This window comes from Taeniopygia guttata, chromosome 3 (assembly GCF_048771995.1).
Source record: "Taeniopygia guttata chromosome 3, bTaeGut7.mat, whole genome shotgun sequence".
In the NCBI taxonomy this organism is placed as follows: Eukaryota; Metazoa; Chordata; class Aves; order Passeriformes; family Estrildidae; genus Taeniopygia; species Taeniopygia guttata.
The window spans coordinates 12134824-12157460 of NC_133027.1; the positions used below are offsets into that span (position 1 = coordinate 12134824).

At 52.0% G+C, this 22637-nt stretch overlaps 1 protein-coding gene across 1 annotated transcript; it reads left to right on the forward strand.

Annotated features, from left to right (window-relative positions):
• The first annotated feature begins 204 nt into the window (after nt 1–204).
• LOC140683555 (serine/threonine-protein kinase PAK 3-like) lies at nt 205–6741 on the forward strand. Its single transcript, XM_072926164.1, has 6 exons — nt 205–313; nt 917–1034; nt 1879–1978; nt 2422–2618; nt 5022–5159; nt 6521–6741. The coding sequence occupies exons 1-6, from the start codon at nt 264–266 to the stop codon at nt 6611–6613; spliced, it is 696 nt and encodes a 231-aa protein (XP_072782265.1). The 5' UTR covers nt 205–263; the 3' UTR covers nt 6614–6741.
• Nucleotides 6742–22637: the final 15896 nt, after the last annotated feature.

Sequence of the window (22637 nt, forward strand, 5' to 3'; positions counted from 1 at the left end):
AGTGGCCACGTGTCCTGTAACTGGCACCCATGGGAGCGGAGCAATGGGCTATTGCAATGTCAGTTCCTAATTACTGCAATGCCTAATCAGAATGCAGTTTGGCACAGCTTGGCTGTGTCATTGCAAAATCACTCGCTCCATGTGCCTTGTGGTCTCGTGCCACCAACTTCTCAAGTTACTGATTTTCAATGTCATTTTAGGTGGCCATAAAGAAAATAAATCTCCAAGGACCGAGGAAGAAGGAACTAAAAGCCTATGAACTCATGACTGTGAAGATAAATAAGAATCCCAACGTGGTCAACTATTTAGGCAGGTGAGTTGTTGTAAATATTTGTTTACATATTGCAAACATGCAAGATTGTTCACTGGCACAAAACAGAGCTGTAATTATTGGTTAATTATTACTGCTCTGCTCATCTCCAGTGGATGGGAAGAGAGTGCATCTTGTCTGCAGGAGTATTCCCTGGCACACATAGTTTGAAAATTATTCAAAAACCTGCATCAGTCATATCTAATTAAATTAATAGCCTGTAAGTTCACAGCCACCACATTATTTTGGGACTTGACTTTTTTCAACAGTCCTCTTACGTCTGGGTAAACTAACATGGATTTTCCTTGGATTATGTCCCCTCTTTTCCATTGCTTTGCATGCCAGGAAGATTATTTCCAGAAACACGCAGTGTGACAAGTTTTTTATCTGTTCCTAAACTGCAGTTTTTACTTGCTGGCTATTTAAGACATCTCCTTTTCCAAAGCTGTGCCTTTCTTCTTGAGACAGGTTTCAAACAATGCACAGCCTAGAGGGAATGTCTGTTCCTTTTCTTCTGTCCTTGTCACACAGGGACTTGGAAATAAGAACCAAGAAAATAAACTAACCATGCATGTTTACCTCCATGCTCTTGTTTCCTTCTTTCAGCTACCTTGTGGATAATCAATTCTGGCTGGTTATGGAGTTCATGGATGGAGGCACTCTGAGCGATGTCATCAGCAAGACCTACCTGTCTGAAGACCAGATAGCAGCCATCAGTCGAGAGGTCAGCAAGCCCACCTGTGCTTCCGAGGGCTTGGGCAGGATTGTCTGGGAAACAGAGGCTCAGAACAGGAGAGGTTTCATGTATAAACTTTGTTTTCCTTGTGCTGGTATGCTATGGGCAAGTAAAAGCATATCAAGGGAACTGCCTGCCAGTGCTCCTGCACTCAGTGTACTCAGTTCTTGTACTCTTATCTCCTGCTGTTGTAGTCTCACTCTGCCTCCTGTATTTGTATTTGCTCTTCTCCACCTTGCCTCCCTAAACTTGTATCTTGAGCCTGTCTGCACTGCATTCCTTGCCTGTAAAAGCAAAGGTGCTGGTGGCAGGATTTGAAATGATCAGCTGAGAAAAAACAGAGACTCATTTCTCACAGTCCTCAACTAAAAAGGACAGTAGTGCAGCCAAAATGCTCTTTGCTTCAGGAAGGTGACTGATGTGATACTTCAAGTCTGTGCTGAGGCCAGCAACAAAACTCTCGTCATGCAGCCTCCCACCCAAAAGTGATCCACTTCACAACAAAGAGAGGGACTTTTTCTTTCTTGGCCAAACCCCTCCTTTGCCCTCTGCATGGAGAAAGCACATCCACTGCAGCAGCAGTCATCCTGGCTGGTTTGCAGGGGACAGTCTACAACAGCAGGTGCTGTTGCTCTTTCAAAAGCTGACATACCTTTCCTTAGAAAAGTCCTGCTCTGCAAGTGTTGGAGCAGCAACTCTTCCTCTCAATGGCACTGTGTTCTGCCATTACTCGCCATTCCCATGCAGAGGGAATCTTTTAAGAGACTCTGTTTCCTTTCTTGTGTGATGAAATCACTAATTTTTGCCCTCCTGCTTCTGTTTTCTCTCTCAGTGCCTGCAAGGACTGGATTTTCTTCACTGGAACCACGTGATCTACCGAGATGTGAAGAGTGAAAACATCCTTCTCAGAACTGACGGCTCTGTCAAGCTGGGTCAGTATATTCCTGGTCAGGTGCAGCGTTCAGGGATGTGGGGTGAGGGGCTGCTTTGAGTGGCTGCCAACTCCCCAGAAATGGTGCTGGTGGCAGTGCAGGGCCCCACCGCTGTGAGCTGAAGGCACGGTTGCAACGTGCACAGAGGTATAAGGAACCAGGAGAAGTCAAGAGTGGCGTTGGTGTGTTTGTGTCTCTTCCAGAGGGAGGGAGCTACAATCTAAAGCTTCAGGGGAATAAAGGCCACTGCTGTGAGCAGCGTTTAAAAAACTGTGATTTTTTTGGAAGTGGCCAATTCCATACTTCCTTGGCTAAAGCCCCAAGGAAACTGAGTGTGGACAGTTCTTCAGGAGATTCAACAACACATAGACTGAGAGTGGGGAATTCTTTTGCTTGATTTCCTAACTTGACCTGGCTTTCATGGTATGTTTATTTGTCCACAGCTGACTTTGGCCTCTTTGCTCAGCTCACCCCTGAGCAGCGTAGACGGAGCTCAGTGGCCGGCACTTCTGGCTGGATGGCGCCTGAAGTGCTGACAGGTCAACCATATGGCCCCAAAGTGGACATATGGTCTTTTGGAATCGTGGGCATCGAAATGGTGGAACGAGAAGTTCCTCACAGGAATGAAACTCCTGTTTCGGTAAGGTGCAAATACTCCCTGATCCCACTTGTCTTTCTCACCTGTCCCATGTCCTGTGTGCCATTGGACAAATCCCATTGCCATCTGCTAGCACCACTTACACCAAGGTCCCCTTCTAAACATGTCCCTGCAGCACATCAGCATCTGCTGTAAATTCGGTTGCATCAGAAGGGAAGTAGCAGTTCAGAAACCTGGCATTTTGGCCTGCAACCTGCCTGACATTTCTAATTTGCTTTTTGAACTCCGTTGGTGCTCTGTCTCTGAAGGGCAAGAATTTTTCAGTGGAGAGGTTAGAGATGTGATAAATATCCTAAGAAATTGACGTTACACCTTCCCAGTTTCAATTTTATCGGAAAAGAAAAGAAAAAGAAAAAGAAAAAAGACACAACCACTAAAGCAATGCCCAAGTAGTTTTGTGTAGGAGTGACAGTGGGTAGGACGGTCGGGATGGACGGAGACAAAAGATCTTTGAAGCCAGGTCTTGGAACTTTCGGTTTATTGCAAAGGGCGTGGATGCAGGGCCCTGCTTGGAGCTGCCAGCCACAGCTCAGAGCAGGCCCGAAAGAGGAGCCCAAAAGAGAGACCCGAAAGAGTGAGGAAGTTCCTGTTACAAGACAATAAATCTTCTTCTGTGCAGAATGTTCAAATTTTCACTAACCAATCTAGTCCAAGATACAAATACTAGAGTATTTACTACAGCCTATAAGAATCCTTACATTACCATACTGTGTTACATTTTAAACCCTAAAAACTACTCTTTGGACCCCTTCTGCCAAGCTAGTAGGGTCTGCTCTGACCCTTGGACCTGTCTGCCAGCAGAGGGTGTTGTTTAATCAAAAGGGGATTACCTTCAGCTGGCCATACCATTGTTTTCCAGTTGTTCAGTAACTAAGGCTAGTAACTATCTCAAAGCTTACTTTTCATTTCAATCTCGCTTACAGTTTCCATATTCTCAAAATCTTTTGCCAGGCATACATATTTGTAAAGGTTTTCCGGTTTCATCTTCCCCAACAGTTTTGCTTTCTTTTTCTTTTTTTAACCACAGCACATTGATTTTCCTCCACACTGTAGCATCTTTTCCAAGTCCTGTGGGTCTTCAAAACTTTCAGGCTTTCAAATAATCTGTACATTGCTCAGTCATGTGTGTGGGTGGCCTGGATAAGTTGAGGATGTGTTTTTCTCCGACTGCAGTTACACTAAACCCTTGGCTGTTTCTGGGTCTTTTAAAAAGTTGATGAGCTTGCAGCCTGGTGCCTGGGGCTGGGATCCAACGTGGGCGGTTGATGCTGGTGCTGTGTTCCTTTACTATAGGAGCAGGGCCATCTCTGGCTTGCACAGTGCTAAGGGCAGTGAGGACTCCAGCTCCCCACCATGTCCAGTGGCTCAGTTGCAGAGAGACAGGATAAAGCTCCCTTTGTGACCTCTGAGAGTGTGGGAAAAGGAAAGAAAGCTGCCATAATTATTTATACTCCAGGGGAGTGTGCTTGCTGGTTTGGGCTTGGAAATTTTCCTCTGGGTTGAAGAGGATAATAACAAAGTCTTTTTGGTCACCATCTATTTCAGTGCCACCAGCACAGAGCTGTTACTATTGTGATGAGCATTTTTCTGGAGACCAGGCTGCAGCCTGGTGTCACGGAGAGCCTGTCAAAACCTCCCACTTCTTACAGACATATTTTGCGATGGGGACGCCATTAATGCATTGACTTGAGTATACAAATGAGCAGAGGGTGACCATCGGGATGGTGCTTCTTCTTCTGATTTGACCTTGGAAAGGTTTCCTTTTGCCACATAAAGAGGCTGAAACGTGCAGCTGAGAGACAGAGCTGCAGGTGGCTCCTGTGTGCCTAAGCCGGCATTTTCATCCCAATACATTTGTGCAGGTGTCTTAAAGGGTCTGTGTTGAATATGAGATTCCAAATGTTTGTTTCCTCACCCTGAGGCATACCTGGTGGATTTCCATTCTTGCCTCCCATGCACCTCTGTTTTCTAGAAGAGGACAAGAAGCTCAATGAGTTTTGGTTTATGACCACTGTGCTTAAGGGACCAACAAGCACTGCAGAGATGCCTTTCATGTACTAATCCTTGGAAATAGTAGTGTTAGTGTAGCAGAGTCCATCTTCTGAAAAGCCTGTCAAGGTGGTGTGAATCCTCCAAGAAGGAAAGAAGCTTTGCTGATGTAGCTCCCACTAACTGGGTCAGTCAATGAAATTGACTGCCAAGGCAAGATCAGCGGGATGTTGGAAAAGCCATGGTGTTTTGTTGGTAAAGGAAAGTCATCTTTCCTTTACCATCTCCATCTTATCAGAAAGTGCTCTGCAGGGTGGAGCTTAAACAGTGGGTTCTGGGAGAGCAGTTACAGATGGGAAAGAAGCAGGTGGAGCCTCGTGTTTCCTTTTCATGCAGGCTGAACTCCCGATAGCCAGAGGAGAGAGACCACAGCTGCGGAAGCCCAACCGATTCTCGCCTCACCTGTGTGACTTTCTGAGCTGCTGCCTGCAGACAGACGAAGAGCAGCGCTGGTCTGCCAAGAGGCTCCTGCAGGTAAAATGCCAAGGGGCTGAGGTGAAACAGTGTCTGAGGGATGGGCTCCTCCTCCACCGAGGTCCGAGGCATCAGATGAGCCCCCTTCCTCCTCACCTCCACTCTTGGTGATGTTCAAATGAAAACAGTGAGGAATCCTAGACTGGGCTGGGCTGGCAGGGCTCTGGAAAGTCCTCTGGTCCAAGTGACCTGCAATGAGCAGGGACATCTTTAAAGAGATCAGGTTGCTCAGAGTCCTGTCCCACCTGACCTGGAATGATTCCAGGGATGGGGGCACCTACAAGCTCTTGGGACAACCTGTGCCAGAGTGGCACCATGCTCCGAGAAAAGAAGGTCTTCCTTAGACCTACTCTGATTAGATCCCCATGTGTTTAAAACTATTTGCCCACACTCTCTTGTAACTGGCCCTGTTAAAAAAGGTGTCCCCCACTTTCTTCAAAGCCACTCTGAAATCTTGGAAAGCAGCAATAAAGTCTCCCTGGGGCCTGTTCTTCACAAAAGTGAATAACTCCACCTCTCTCCGCATTTCCTGAGAGGACAGGTGCTCTGTTTTCTGGCTGTTTCTGTTGCCCTGATTTGGTGGGATGTTCAGTTTTATCTAATGGTAAAAGAACTGAAGTACAGCAATGCAGGGTAAAGAGACATGAAATAGTGGTGGAGGAACCCAAGGCTGCCAGTCCTGGCAGAGCAGTCTGGAGAGATTTGGCTGTGGGCAGGAGGGGCTTTGAGGGACTCACTGTGAGCCTCTGAGGGGCCCTGGTTTATGCCCCCCACCCCACCCTTAGAGGTTTCTGGCACACAAACAGGGACAGCTGAGAGGGACTTGCCCCAGCCCCATCTGCTGCCTGGCATGCTCAGGCAGAGGGGAACTGTCCCAGGCTGACTGCCAGGTTGTGTGGCAGAGAGGGAACTGCAGGACCCATCGCCGCTGGACTGGCCCTGCTGGGAAGGAAGGTGCCATCCCACACAGCAGGGGCAGGGCATGGAAAGGCAGACACTGCTTTGTGTGCCTGTGGAAGTTAGCATGGTGCCTGTCTTTCCAAGACAGGGACCTCTGGGAGTCATTGGAGCTTCCTGAAAGGAAAAAACCCCAGGGACAGAAAGCACCATTTCTAGAGCACTGGCAGGGCAAAAATCCCAGCAAGATGGAGAAACCAGAATAAATGGATGAGTGGGATTCTGGGCCAGGTTTGCCTGTGATGGCAAGCTCCTGCACATGATGAGTGGGGAGCAGATGGTCCCATTGTTTTACTTTCTGGGTCCTTCTAGGAGCTAGAGGAATCCTGATTGAGTCTGTGAAGCACTGAGCTTGGAATGTCATGGTTCACTGTTCTTTGTTGTTTTTTTTTCCTGTGGATTAGCATCCATTTGTAACAGCAGCCAAGCCAGCATCCACCCTGGCACCACTCATCAACTCAGCGAAGAAGAAGAAGACGAAGAAGACAAGAATCTAACGATGAAGATATTATTACCAAGTTAAAGTAGGATTGTAGAGTAGGACTCTAGATTAGGATTGTTAAGTAGTTTTGTAGTATAGGTTTATGGATAGGATTATAATTAAATAAAGTTTTCAAAGCATCAAGTCATTTGGAAGATTCCCCTCCTTCTGACCCCTTCAGAAAACATTTCCTTCTGAATTGCCAGTTGTCTTTTATTGGTGCTGAGACACACTTATGGCTTCTTTGGTATGGTTTGTAAATGGAGAAGGCTCTTCTTCATTCATCCTCTCCAGACTACACTGCCTTTGGCATACGGCCCACCGGCCCCGTTTGGCACATCTGTGGCACTTCCAGTTGAGGCAGAAAGGGCAATGGCATTTGCGGGAAAAACCAAAGGGCGAGTGGGGCAGCCAAAACATCCTGTGCAGATGCAGGCCTTCAGCTGTGACTCGAGAGCATTTGGGTGCCTGCCACTTGGATTTGTATCGCGAAGGGCAATGTCTTTGGCCGGAGGAGAGCCTTGCTCAGCAGAGAAAGCAGAAAGATCAGAGAGGTGCTCTGAAAGGTCTCCTGCGGTGCAGAGCTGTCAGCGAGTGTGAGGTGAGAGTGGGCCCGGCCTTGCCCGGCGTGGAGCTGCAGCAGAGCCCTGGCAGAGCCCGGAGCAGCCTGAGCCTGGGCAGGGGCAGGCTGCAAGGAGGCCCTTGTAGCTGCAGGAGGCACAGCCCGGCCCTGCGTGCCTCTTGCTGGCAGCGGGCGCATCCTCTGCTCTCAGCGCCCAAGCGCAGCCGGCTGCTCCCGAGGGGAAGCGGAGCCTGGCTCAGCATTCCCACTCTTGTGCTGGCTGCCCTGCGACTCCTGGCAAAGGTCAGCAGTGTGTGCAGCACTCTGGGCACCGGGGCAGGGAGCCGGGCTGCTCGGCAGGCTGGAGCACAGGGCAGCGTCCTTCAGGCACGGCGCTTGTGCCAGGGGACCATGGGCCAGCGGGAGGCAGGGACAGCTTGTCAGCTCATGGCTGCAGGAGCCAGTGCCCCACACAGCTCTGGGAGGCAGCGCCTGCACTTCTGCACTGAGCCACAGCAAAGCTGTGACCTGCAGAGTGCTTTGCAGAAATATTCAGGGCCAGCAGGCCGGCCTGCTTCGTGCTCTCTGGCACACAGCAAGAGCTGTGCCACGCTGCAGCTCGGAGCTGCTGGGAGAAAGGTGTTAGAAATAAACTCTTAGGTACAATTAAATGGAGACAAAGTCATTAAAGCAAAAGAGAACCGTTTTTCTTAGTAAGGATTCAACTGAGCTGGGTGTACTTCCCTTTTGGTTTGGTGTTCAACCCCCCCCATTTTCCAGCACACATCAACACCCAAAAAATTAACTGGAACAAATGCAAACCATAACTAACAACAGCTAGCACCAACAACTTTCATTCTTTTTTTGTAATGACCTTTTGGCTGAGGCAAAATATTACCTCGTGTCTCTCAGAGGGAATCGGGGATGAGCCTGAGCCTTGTGCTTGACTAGTGATCTGATTTGGAAGGGAGCAGAAGGGTTTCAGCAGGCAATTTGTGCTTCCTTTATTCATTTCTTAAGGAAAGACGCAGTGTGGCTTCAGCCAGCAAAAGCATCTGCCAGTTGCATTGACGAAATGCTTGTGAGGAATTCCCAGAAAAAGAACATGTTGAAGAAAAGTTTAATCGTAACAAATCCTGCATTCCTTTAGCTGCAGGAGGCTCTGTTGGCACGGAGTCTGTTGAGCCAGTTGAGGGATTCTCTGCTGCGCAGCAGACGCAGAGCATCCATCTTCTCCATCCCGCGAGGGAATAGAGAGCAATTTGCTGACATTTGCGAGCCAAACTCTGGACTCACCATACAGGTGAGTGCAGAAGATTCTTGGAAAGGCTTCTGATGCTGAGGGGCTGGGCTGGGCTGCAGGATGGGCTGCAGGTGGGCTCAAGTACCAGAGTCACGGATTTCGCCTCTAGCTTTGGACAGGAACTGGAGACTTGGGAATGGGAGTCCTAGGGCATGGGAGTGTTCAAGAAACTGGCAATCCAAATGGATAATCTTGCCTCTACTTTTCTGATAGGTTTGGAAGAGCAGCTTTCTGTCACGCCAAAAAAATCTGCAGAGGGCTGCCTAAAGGAACCAAAGGGATTGATCACATCCCTGACATTCCTTTTTTGGAGTTTGTCCCACTTATTTTGGTGGGTTTTTTTTGATCACTAAACACCATGAGCTCAGTAAGTATTTTGCAACTCAATGCAAATCTGATTCTTGAAACATTTTCCAGGATATGTCTAGAAAGCATTTCAAGAGTTTGTAGCAAATGCAGAGGAACAGAAACCTTTGAAAACTTGATGTTCTGGAATTTGGAAGGTTTTGAATCTCTGTGGTTGTTAACAGTAGTGTAGAAATGCTTACGGTGTGAGCAGCAACCTGCTGGAATTGGGAACTGGTTTCATTTCAAGCCATTGAGACAGGCTTTTTCTTGGGGAGGCGACTTGTCAGAGATCAGGGGTGCCTTAGCGCTCTCTTGTCTCCCCTTTTGCCCCAGCTAGCTCCGTGAGGGGGGGGGAGCGCTGGCAGCTTCCGTGTTTTCCGGCGAACCCTCGCGGGTATCGGCCGGTGCTGCGTGGGTTTGGGAGCGAGGCGAGTCCCGAGGCAAATAAAAGGAGAGAGACTTTTTCCCCCGCGGGCGATATCTCAGTTTATTACGGCTTGGTTGGGAAGGCAAAAACCGAGAAGGCTGCTGCGTGCTAAGTTCGAATTTGTCCGTGCCGCCTGGCACATTCGGGGGCAGGGCGGCGCGCTCCAAAGCTGGCCGCAATCCAAGAGAGGCTGCGTGTGGAGCCGCGGCGCTCTGTGTGCAGAGGCGACGGCGGCGGTGAGGCTGCAGCAGCGATCGCAGGACAGTCCGAGGCGGCCGCGATCGCCTGGGGCAGCGGCGGCGGTTGCGGCAGTCAGGGGCCAGGCGAGAGAAAGAGCAGGAATCAGGCGGAAGAAAAAGCCCGCAGCAGCACGCAGGAATCAGGCGGGAGAAAAAGCCCACGGCAGCACGCAGGAATCAGGCGGGAGAAGAGGCGGCGGGTCGGGCAGCAGCAGCGATCAGGGGCCAGGCGGGAGAAAAAGCACCGGGGCGTCCCCAACCCGCTCTATAAGTACTGGATAGGGGAAACCCGGGGCGGCCAATGAGATAACGCCATGGGGGGACTGGGGATAGTGGGGTGCAGGGGTCCAATGGGAGATGGACAGATGGAAGGGTGCCAGGTCGTCTCTCGACCCCGCCGCATGGCTGACAGATGGTCTGAGAGACGTAAACAGAGTGACTGGGCACTTTCTCGGGAAGGCAGACCGCGGGGGGAAATGGGAGAACCCGGGAGGTTGTTACAGATCGCGAGAGGGTACATGGAATGACCTTATACATAATAGAACATATAATAACACAATTCCACAACTCCCTCTTCTGTTTTTCAAAAGAAAAGAACAGAAAATAATTTAAATGGGAGGTTTTACAGTCCTTTTCCCCATCGTTGAACCCAATGTCTGCTCGGTTCTTCTCTGGCTGTCTGTGTTGATCGGATGTCAGCTCTGATGGGGCGGTGAAGACTGCGTGGTCGATGTGCACGGTGGAATTGATGACCTTTAAAACTTTTAACATTACTAAAACTCATAATAACAACAATGAATGTTAACAGCAACATAAGTCAGCATTCTGAGGAGGGGAGGTTTAAATCAAAAGGGAAAGGTGAGTCCAGGGAACTGCATGGTGAAAGGGAAGGCTCTGAAAGAGAAGGTGCTGAATCAAAAAGGAAGAGGGGAGACTTTCTCCGTCTGCGGAGGGCTGCATGCTTCACCTGAGGATCCTTTTTCTTATCAGTCTGGTGTTTGGGGACATATGGCCAGACAAATTTGGACGGGACCCATCTCAGTCCTGAGGGCGTGGACATGCAAGCATATCCCCGTCCCCAGGTAACTAACTCATGGGGCCCTTCCAGCTGCCAAGTCTCTGGATTTTTGATGATCACTGGTGGTTTTTCCCTAACCTTGCTCAGCTCGTGGTTGTTAAAGTGCCTGGTGACTGGTGGGTTGAGGTTTTCAAAAGAACAATTTAGGAAATTCAGTGTAAAGAGGGCACGCGCGAGCCGAACCTGAGGGGACTCCACCTTCATAGTTGGTGTTTGCTGTTTCAGCATGCGTTTGAGACTCTGATGAGTCCGTTCCACCACTGCTTGACCTGTCAGGGAATATGCGATGCCAGTTTTGTGCTCTATTCCCCATTGCTGCAGGAAGCTGACAAATCCCTTGGATGTGTACCCGGGGGCATTATCTGTTTTTATCAATTTAGGGACGCCCAGCATAGCGAAGACCTGTATCAGATGCTTTTCAATGTCTTTGGCCTTCTCCCCTGCGTGGGCAGAAGCAAAGACTGCCCCAGAGAAAGTGTCCACGGAGACATGGACGTACTTCATCCTCCCAAAGGAATGGATGTGAGTAACGTCCATCTGCCATACCTCGCAGGACTTCAGACCCCTAGGGTTTGCCCCTGAGCTCACCGATGGTAGGAGGAGCGACTTGCAGGACGGGCAGGTGGCCACAATGGCTCTGGCTTGGTCACGAGTGAGGTGGAATTGCCGGACCAGCCCGGGCGCATTCTGGTGGTAAAACTGGTGGCTGATCTTAGCCTGCTGGAACTTATCTGGGAGCGGAGCTACCTGAGCCGGGGCGGCAGCGAGAGAATCGGCACGCCGATTGCCCTCTGCCAAAAACCCTGGCAAGTTGGTATGTGACCTGATATGCATCACATAAAAGGGTTGCTCTCGGTGGGAGACTAGCTTAATCAGTTTCGAGAGCAACTTGTGCAGGGCTTCGTTGGACACACCCTGTAGAACAGCGTCCTGCGCTCTAGACACTACACCAGCCACATATGCCGAATCAGTTACCAAATTAAAAGGTTCAGAGAATCGCTCAAAGGCCCTGACGACGGCAGCCAACTCAGCTATTTGAGGGGAGCCTTCCACCTCCACAATGTCTGTCTCCCACTGTTGCGTTTGGGGGTCTTTCCAAGTTATTACAGACTTGTGGGAACTCCCGGACGCGTCTGTAAAAACTGTCAAGGCCTTGAGTGGCTTTTTGCTCTGAATTTGTTTGATGGACAATGCGAATTGAATTTCTGATTCAAAAATTTTGTGGGCTGGTCTCAAAACTGAAATTTTGCCTGTGTAGCTGTCTAGAGAGAACTGCAGGGATTCATTTTCCTGTAACAGATGTTCTAGCATGGCCTTGGTGAATTGGCCCGATTCCAATTTGATGGGAATGTGAATGCAATCAAAGTCACATCCAGCTAACTCTCGGATCCGAGCTCTTGCTTTGCGGATCAGTTCCGCTACTAACTCCTGTGGCCTTGTCATTCTCTTGGACCGATGGTGACTTAGGAAGACCCATTCTATGATGGAGAGTGGGTCCCTTCGGTCTTGGTCCTTGCCCTTCCTTGGGGTGTCTGTCCATTGAAATATCACACCATGGAGGTGTGGCAGCCTGCCCAATATGATGAATTTAAAAGGCAGGTCCGGATCATACCGGTGGGCCTGTCTGGCAGATATTGTCTCCTGGACCCTAATCAAAGCTGCTTGGGCCTCTGGGGTGAGTTCCCTGGGAGAACTCGGCTCCTCCCCCCCTTTCAATAAATCGAAAAGAGGGGCTAGGTCTCTGTTTGTAATGCCTAGCCATGGCCTCACCCAGTTCAAAGAACCGCACAGCTGCTGGACGTCTGCTAGGGTCCGAATTTTGTTTTTGATGGCCAATTTTTGCGGAGTAATAGTCCGCTTGGTAATTTCCAAGCCCAGGTACTTCCAGGGTGGCATCTTTTGAATCTTATCTTCTCGCAGCTCGAACCCTGCAGCAACCAACGTATCGGTTGTCAGGTTAAGCGCGTGTGTAAGGAGATCGTCATTGGGAGCACAAATCAGGATATCATCCATATAATGTTGGATGATCACGCCCTCGGTGGCTGTACGGACTGGGGTCAGCAATGAAGCTACGTACCGCTGGCAAATGGTGGGCGAGCATTTGAGGCCCTGTGGTAATACTCGCCAATGGTACCGCTCCATTGGGGCTTCTCGGTTAAGGGACGGAACCGAGAAGGCAAAACGTGGTGCATCGTCTGGGTGGAGGGGAATATGAAAGAAGCAATTTTTGATGTCAATCACAGCCAATTCCCAATCTTTGGGTAACATTGTGGGGGACGGCATCCCTGGTAGGAGTGGACCCATATTTTCGATCACATTGTTGATGGCACAAAGGTCGTGGAGCAACCGCCATTCGTCTTTGCCTGGTTTTTTCAGGACAAAGACGGGGGAATTCCAAGGAGATGTTGTTTCTTGGATATGGCCCTTGGCAAGTTGTTCTGCCACGAGTTTTTGGAGCGCTTTTAATTTTTGTTTATTGAGCGGCCACTGCTCTACCCAGATTGGAACATCAGAGAGCCAATTTAACTTTTGGGTAGGACACTCCTCAGTGACCGCTGCCCGAAAAACCTGGGGGGTAGGAATGGTCAATGAGACCCCCCACTGGGCCATCAGGTCCCTTCCCCACAGGGGCTCCGTGTAATCCAGAACAAACGGACGCAGGTAAGCTGTCTGTCTGTTTGGCCCCTCAAATTTGATGATGTTTTTTGACTGTTTTGCCAATTGTGCCCCTCCGACACCTTGAATGTGTCCAGCCACGTCCTGCAACTCCCAACGCGACGGCCAATCCCGTGAGGGAATGACTGTGACGTCTGCCCCTGTGTCCAAGAGGCCGTTAAGCCACTTGTGCTCACCGCCGTTCCACATGTAACACTCAATTTTGGGTTTATCCTTCCCAATTACCTGGGCCTGACACACCTCGTAGATCTGCTTTGCGGTTTTCCTCCACAGGTCTTCTGGGTAGACAGAAACCCCAGATACAGGTATGGCCTGGGCGATGATTTGCCCTTTGGGAAGGTAGACTGGCGGGTGAGCACAGTGCAGCCACAGCACCAGATGTTTAGGGTTTGCACGTGTCAAATTGGGTGCGATAGTGATGTCGAGTGGCGTGTATTTTGTGTCCCCAAGGACGATGTACTTACTGGGGAGTTTTCTACAGGTCCCTGGGTCCTGTGTGTCCACTGTGACAAAGTGCCAATTGCTGTCCCTGAGCAGTAGGGGTTCGGTTAGGGCCAACCTGTATGGAGAGAAGTTGGACTGGGTGTTAAGGATGGGCCTGGGATGGTCGGGGTCCCGACCAAGCCATGCCTGTGAGATGAAATTCCCAACTCCTCCCACACAGGCTGGTTCACCAGCTCTTGTTCCCCTATTGTGCACTCCAGAAATGTCGTGTTTGGTATTAGAGTTATTGTCCTCAGGTGGGTATGCTAATGTGTTGTCCCTCCTGCCCCCTGATGTTATGTTTCCCACCAAATTTGTGTCCTTACGCAGGGAGGGACTGCGCTGGGAAATCAGTTTTTTGAATGTCCCCCTGAGTTGGAGGCACCTTGCCCTTGCTGCTGTTTTTTAAAACGCAAGAAGTCCTCTTTGAGGGGGCAGTGAGATGCCCAGTGTCCTTTCTTATTGCACAGGTTGCAGGGCCGTCCTGGATGGTAGCCTTTGGGTGGTGGCCCAGTGAAGCGGCGTGCAGGAGCCGGAGCCGTGGATGGCGTGTGGGCTTCGGCAAAGGAGACTCTCCGTGATGGCGTTTGGGGTGTCCCCGGAGGGTCTTTTGAAGGCAGGGTGAGACTTCGAGTGCACACGTCCAGCATGTCTTGGAGCGTTGGCTCTGGGTCGAGGGGCAGGCTCAGCATCGCCTGTCGGCAGGCCTCGTTGGCAATCTGCAGGGCGATCTGCTTCACCATGCCCTGCCTCAATCCGTCCTCTGGCACCTGCGATTCAGCTGCCCTGTACAACCTGTCTACGAAACTAACGAAAGATTCCTGTGTCTCCTGCTTAATAGAAAAACAGTTAACAACAGGACCACGGGGTTTTAACTTAAAAAATGCTTTTTCTGCCGCATTGGCAGTTGCTGCCAATGCCCCCCTTGGAATCTTTTCAGCCTGTGTTGTTGCCACGTCCCAATCCCCTATCCCGCACAGGTGGTCAATGGTTAACATGCCTCCATCGGTGTCAGAGGAGGTCTCGGCTTTTGCCCAAAGTTGCGGTAATGCATCCCGTACCTCCCGCCTCCATGCGGATTCCCATACCAAAAACTCAGCTTGAGTAAGCAAGCACAAAAACAGAGCGCGAATGTCAGCAGGGACGTACTCGTTGGAGGAAAGTGTGACTTTTAAAAGTCCCCGAAAGTATTCACTTTCCCGACCAAAGTCTTTTTGGGCTTTGCAAACATCTCTAATTACAGCCTGTGGGATAGGGGTCCACTGTGCCAAGGGTCTGCCCCTCTGCCGCGGGGTGTAGGTGACTGGTGCGGCAGAAAAGGCAAGCAGGGGTTGCGGCAGGTCGCGGCTTCCCCCCTCCCCCCCTCCCTCCTCCTCCGTCCCCCCCCCTCCCTCGGGAACCGAGGCATGGGAACCAGAGGGCGGGCCACGGGAACCGAGGGCGGGGGCAGGACCAGGGCTAGGGGGTGTGGCTGGTGTTACCTCACCCGCAGGGGCGGGGTCGGAGGGAGGACTGATGAATGATTCATTAGGGGAGGTGCCAGAAGGGGGTGGAGGGGAGGGGTGGGTGGAGAAGTCTCGGGAGTGGGAGGGGTTGGCTGTAGGGCGAAGGGGGTCGTTAGGAGACAAAGAATGCAGGGAGGGGGATGGGCATGCCATGCGGTCCCCTCCATGTTGTGCCTTGGGGCAGGGAAGGGAATCATTTTGGGAAAGGTCCGGGGAAGGTCCTGGGGAGGAATCTGGGGTTTTAAAACTCACAACTTTGCTAAGAGAGGAGGTTTGGGGAGGGGAAGGGTGCAGGGCGATGCCAGCATCGTCCTGCGATGGAGCCTGGGGGTTAGCAGAGAGACCAGAATCTGCCTGCGGCTGGTTTTGCCAGGATGCCTGTCTGAGAATCCCCGGGCTAGGGAGAGAGGGATAGGAGAGGGTTTTTGGGGGATTTGGGGGGCTTGGGAGGCAGCGTTCGCCCTGCGGTGGCTTTGGCTTCCCTTCGCAGTTATCTTTGACAATATTTTTCAGTTGGATTGCCAGGTGGATAAAAATTGAAAAGGACTGATCCTCCTTTTGGGCAATTTCTTTTTTCACTCGGTCCCAGAATTGAACTTGGTACAAATTTTCCTGCGACAGGTCCTGGAAAGACTGCAGAAGCCACCGTGCAAAACGCTTCACGTCTGATTTTTTACATTTCTTCCCTCCCCCCACTAAAATTCCTAGGGTTTGAACATAAATTCTCTCCTGTGACACAGACATTTTTGCACCCATTATGTCAATGTTAAGGCGTGTCACAACCCTCGCGGCTGGTAAAATAACAAAAGAAGAAAAAAAAGACACCTGTCGGAGACTGGGAAGCCTTCCCTTACACACTCCCTGAAGCGGGAGACAAAATGTGGGCTCTTACGCCCTCTTGTGGGAGAAAGAGAAACTCACCCCAAAGGGAGCAAGGCGTACCCAGCCCAGGGGGACCCCGGTAACTCACCACGGGTCTGGCGACGTCCGAAGGCGAAACGAAACGTCCAGCTGCGAAGTTTTCACCGTGGGGGGGCCGAGCTTCAGCGGTGCTAGCCAAAGGTGCCGGCCCCACCCCTCTGGAAGCCTTGGCTCCTTAAAACAGAACCACGGCTTGCGAGGGTGTTGTAACGTCCACGAGGTAAATCAATGAGCTTTTCGGGGCTTGGTGGTCCTCAGTCCGTGTGCTTGGAGCTCCCAAGCAACGCGTTTGGGCGCCACAACTGCCTTAGCGCTCTCTCTTGTCCCCCCTTTCGTCCCAAGCAACACGTTCGGGCGCCACAACTGCCTTAGCGCTCTCTCTTGTCCCCCTCTCGTCCCCCCTTTCTTGTCTTCCCCTCCGTGAGGAGGGGGGGAGCGCTGGCAACTTCCGTGCTTTCCGGCGAACCCTCGCGGGTATCTGCCGGTGCTGCGTGGGTTTGGGAGCGAGGCGAGTCCCGAGGCAAATAAAAGGAGAGAGACTTTTTCCCCCGCGGGCGATATCTCGGTTTATTGCGGCTTGGTTGGGAAGGCAAAAACCGAGAAGCTGCTGCGTGCTAAGTTCGAGTTTGTCCGTGCCGCCTGGCCGATTCGGGGGCGGGGCGGCGCGCTCCGAAGCTGGCCGCGATCCAAGAGAGGCTGCGTGTGGAGCCGCAGCGCTGCAGCCGGCACGTGCGGGAGCCGCAGCGACCACGGCAGTGGCGACGGCGGCGGTGAGGCTGCGGCAGCGATCGCAGGACAGTCCGAGGCGGCCGCGATCGCCCGGGGCAGCGGCGGCGGTTGCGGCAGTCAGGGGCCGGGCGAGAGAGAGAGCCGCGGCAGCACGCAGGAATCAGGCGGGAGAAAAAGCCCGCGGGTTGGGCAGCAGCAGCGATCAGGGGCCAGGCGGGAGAAAAAGCACCGGGGCGTCCCCAACCCGCTCTATAAGTACTGGATAGGGGAAACCCGGGGCGGCCAATGAGATAACGCCACGGGGGGACTGGGGATAGTGGGGTGCAGGGGTCCAATGGGAGATGGACAGATGGAAGGGTGCCAGGTCGTCTCCCGACCCCGCCGCGTGGCTGACAGATGGTCTGAGAGACGTAAACAGAGTGACTGGGCACTTTCTCGGGAAGGCAGACCGTGGGGGGAAATGGGAGAACCCGGGGGGTCGCTACAGATCGCGAGAGGGTACATGGAATGACCTTATACATAATAGAACATATAATAACACAATTCCACAAATAGCAATATATATATTTTAAAAGCCAACTACAACTACATCAAAAGAGATACTTACACAACTGTATACCCAGGAAAAAGAATTTCACACAGATATATGTGTGTATATGTGTATACATATATACACATATATTTAATAGCAAATATATATATATACATATATACATATACATATATCTATATCTATATCTATATCTAATATATATATATATATATATATATATATATAGTATACCAACAGAACAACATTAGTATACATAAATATAACAACATATACTAATGGAAATAAACCCATACAAATAGCAAGACACATATGGAAATATACACGGAATTATCACTGTCTATGTGCAAGTCCATGTATCTCTAAACAGATCTACAAACAGAGGGATCCCAGCTGCCCCATCTCCAAAGCCTCTCCCTCAGTCTCTTCCTCCCGTGCAGAGCAGCTCTCCTGGACAGGGATGGCAGAAGGCACAGCTGGCAAGCAAAGGGAACACTGAGTCAGTACGGGGACCTTTCCCTTGGCAACAGCTGCACTTCCATGAGGGAGGAGAAGATCTCAGAGCCTCCCCAGGAGGGTGAGAAGGAAAAAGCAGCCGAGCGGGCCAGGCCGTGGTGAGCGTAGCCGCGGCGGGACTGTCCCCCAGCCCCGGCAGCCCGGCACAGCCGGCACAGCTCCCGGGCCCTGCCGGCACAGCTGCCTTGCCCAAGGACAGCCCCTGTGCCAGCCGGGGCAGCTGTGCTGAGCAGCCCCAGCACGGGCAGGGCCCGCTCCTGCCCCGCCGGGCAGTGCCCGCAGCCTCAGCCCCGCCACCCTCAGCCCCACCCTGCCTCCCCGGTCCTGTGCCTCACCCGGGCTCTCTCCAGGGTGGCAGCAGCAGGTCCTCCATCCCTGCTCTTGCTGCTGGCCAGCGGCTTCTCCCTGCTGGATCCCGTCGGTCTCCGGCTGTCCTCAAGGTCTTCACTGCAGCTCTGGCAAAAGCGGAGGCTCTGGAATTACTTCCAAGGCCTGGCGGAGCTGCAGTCCCGGAGCCCTCTGTGCTCCCTGCCGGCCCCTCCATCCCCTCAGCCCCGCCATGCTCTCGGCAAAGCCCCAGCCCCCTTCAGTTTCTTCAGCCCCTCACAGTCCTCTCACCCCCTCAGTCCCTTCTGACCCTTCCTGTCCCCCTAGACCCGCCACGCCCTCGGCCTGTGCCACTTCCCTGTCACCTCAGTGCCACCATCGCCCTCGGCTGCCCCACACCCCTCAGCCCCAGCAGCACCTCAGGGTCACCGTCCCTTCAGCGTCACCGCCCCCTCGGCCCCCTCGCTCTCACCGTCCTTCAGCAGCTCCTCAGGGGACAGGGCCTGGGGCCAGCGGCAGCTCCCACTGCTCCAGGGACACCCGGGCTCGAACTGCTGCTCCGCCCGGCCCGGCCCCAGCTCGGACCCAGCACAGGCAGAGGGGACACAGGGGGCACAGGGGAAAAGCAAGAGGTGAGGGAGGAAGCAGAGCAGAGGAAGAAGTTAAAAAGAGGCCTATACCTATACAGGCATCAATCTATGTAACTAAACTCCCATACATCAAAATAAAGATGCCTATCTATAAATGTAACTACATACACGTAAATGTAACTATACACATGTATAAATGCAACTATGGGCATCTATAACTAAAACTGCACACCTAAAAATATAAATATATACACTTAAAGCTAAAAATAAATTAACTATTCAGATCTCTAACCCTCTAGATAGATAAATGTAACTATATAAACCTATACATACAACTACATACATAAATGTAACTATACGCATCTATTAATATAACTAGAGACAGAGGAATTCTACCTGCCCGATGGTCACAGGCTCTTCCTCTGTCTCTTCCAGCCACACAGGGCAGCCCTCCTGGGGAAGTCAATCACACTGGATCTGGGAAGCAAAGGAAACACTGAGTCAATATTGGCCTTTGCCCAAGTGTCCCTTGAGCACCAATTGTCCGTCCATGAGGAACTTTAAAAGATGGCCTGAAAGGCAGACTCTCACTTGGCAATTTGAAGCCTGCTCTTTAAAGAACAGGGATCCTTCCAAGTGTTCAAAACTGAACAGTATAAAGTATTTAAGTATCCTGACAGAGTCTCAGCACTCACAGTGCAAATGGCACCCAAGAGAGCTTGAAACAGAGACAGTGCCAGTGACAGAGAGACCACCGTCCTCACTGAAATGGCTGAAGGCTGCTGAGGGCTGAGTTATGAACCAAATTGGGACAGCCAGCTTGGTGACACAACTCCCACAAGGTCAGGTTTATTCCCTGCTCTCTTGCCACAGCAGAGGACTTGGTGTCAGAGCCTCTACAGAAGCATGGAGGGCAGGGCTTGGGCAGGTTGTGCCAGTGCAGGATTTGAACTAAAGGCACCGGGAAGCACCAACCCTTCAGACAAGAACTCAACTCTTCTCATCTCCCCTCCTGCTCAGAGCAGCCGTCTCACACCTCTCTAAACCAATGGGGGCTCTGTCCTTACCAGGCTCCTCGGGCTCTGGAGAACTGTTCCCGCAGCTCTTGGTGCCAGATGGAGTTTCCTCGGCTGCAGCTCGGTCCACAGGCTCCCCTCCTGAAGACTCAGGGACAACATTAATATTCCCCTTGAAAGAACAATAGAAAATAAGAAAATTAGAGATCATTCGGTATTTTGCTGGGATCACATCAAGGATAAGTTACTCTCCTTCTCCATGTAACAACATTGAAAAGCTCTCAGCCCAGCCTCTTCTCTTCCTCTCCAATGGGATTACCTGAGCAGAGGGAGACCTTTCAGACAGGGACCTCCTGATCTCCCAAATCATTTGCTCTATGGCAAAGCCCAGATCCACTGGTGGCAATTGCTCTTCCCCAGGGGCCTTCTGCGCTGAGCTGGAGGCTGTCAATGCTGCAGCACTGCCAGGTGGAGCACTGGGGGCTGAAGTGCCTGAGGCAGCTGCAAGAATCCAAACACATTGGTCAGGCTCCACAATGTGGCTCTGGGACACAGATCTCTGTTGCTACCCTGGATCAAACATCACAGGAAGCACACAGGAAAACCAGACAGAGAACCTTCTGGCTTTCTAATAGGTTTAATAGGCTTGACAATTTTGGGCCAAGAATGACAGAGCTGACAGATCCTTATGGAAAGATACTTCAGTCACTTTTCATGACCTTTTGGAAAAGCAAGGAGCTACAGCTCTTTTCCTACCTTGCGAGACAGAGGCTGGGGGCTGCTGCTCCCTGTGGAGAGGCTGGAAGCTGCCGGGCTGCATCCTGAGCAGCTCCCGGTCGACTGGAGGCAGCTGCTCTCCGTAGAGGTCCTGGAAGCGGCTGCGGGGCTGCGCCCCTGCGAGCGGCAGCAGCGGCTCCCCGCAGAAACCGAGCAAGTCGGAGGGCGGGATCTGAAGCAACTCCTGCTCGGCGGGCGGCGGCCGCTGCCCATAGAACTCCTGGAAGCGGCTCGGCCCCTCCCGCCGGGCCGGCATGGGCCGGTCCCGGTGCAGCAGGTGGAAGCTGCAGGGCGGGCGCCGGGCGAGCAGCGGCTGCTCTCCGGGCGGCTGCTGGAAGCGGCCGGGCCAGGGGCTGCGCAGCTCCCACCCGTCCGGCAGCGTCCGCTCCCTGTGCAGCAGGAGGAAGCGCTGGGCGGGCGCCCAGGCGGCAGCGGCGGCCGCTCCGTGGGCAGCGGCTGGAAGCGAGCGTGCCCGCCCTGCCCGTCCGGCAGCAGCCGTGCCCCGGGGAGCTGCTGCGAGCCGCAGGGCGGGCGCCTGCAGCACTCCCGCCCCGCCGCCGGCCGCTGCCTGTTGGGCGTGCTCCGGCGCCTGACGCGGAGCAGGAGGTCGGGGCGGTCACGGCGAAAGCAGGGGTTGCTGTAGTGGAGCCAGGCCCCGGCATCGCCCGGCGCAGCTGAGCCAGCCCGGCCCGGCACCCTGCGGAAGCCGTAGCGGTGGAGCTGGCGCACGAAGCTGCGGAACTGCGTGGCCCTGAAGGGGCGCGGGGCTGGCCCCTGGGCGTCGCCCGGGCTGAGCATCTCCCGCTCAAAGAGGGAGCGGTCGATGAGCAGCCCCTGGGCCCGGCTCTCCCAGCGCATGGAGCGGACGCTGTTATAAATAAATTCACTTTCAAAGGCAAAGTTACTAATAGTTAATTATTACACTAAGCCATTATGGATTGTTAATCAATATAATGAGGTGTTATATAATTAATGTGATAAGTTATTCAGTTAAATGTACGGTTATTTAAGTGTGTGTATATGGCTACTAAACAGAGAAATGCAGGTTAGTAATAAGGTGCAATAGTAAGAATGTTCCAGAAAAGTTACATCAAAGGGTGATGAGAGCAACTCGAACTACAATTGGGAAACCAGCCACCCAATAGGATTGCTGTATTCCAAACTGATTGGTCGGACTGCACCATCTTACAGACCTGTCAGTGAGCAAGAAAAGGACCCATCTGCAAGAGGATCCAAAGCGCACCAAGCAAGCAACCCCAAGAGACTTTAAAAATCCCTGGGTGGGACGCACCCGGGGTCTTTCAAGGGTACCTCGTGTCTGGAGAAACACCTTGTTACACGGCACTGTTACAGTTACCTCTGGCTTTTCCCGCAGGCCCTAGGCTTACCCTGAGGCCTCCTCCTCTGTTGTTCTAGTTTTTAACAAATAGGCACATTTTTTCTAGAAGTCATCAACCTCCTTTTAATTTCATTTTGCCTGTTTACCACAATGAAATTCAGGATTTCAGCAGCAAGACAAGAGCAGGCAGCTTGGCAGGCCTCCATCATCTCCAGCACTCACCTGCCTTGCAAATTCCTCTGGTTCCTTTAGCCATTGGCTGAACTCCTGTTCTTGACCTGAGGCCTTCTCCTATTACCTGTGAGATTGGGACCTGTTTGCTTCTACCTGTGGCACATTCTGAGGAGGTTTAGAATGAAATGATGGACAAGAATTCCACAGAACCTGCATTTTGGATTGTTTGCCTGTTTGGTGCTTGCAGCTGTCTGCAGCAGATTTGGAGTTTGTGGTTCAGTGAGCTATACGGCCCAGAAAAGAAAAGGCTAAGCTCAGGAAAACCAGGATCAATTCACTCAGCTCCTGCAGGCCAAAAATGAGAGTGCAGCAAATGACTGAAAAATGCAGTACTACTATGCAGCACGTATCCAGCGTGGGCATGACAGAGATTTCAAACCCACATCCATGGAGGAATCTGACCTGGCAGGTTTCCCACAA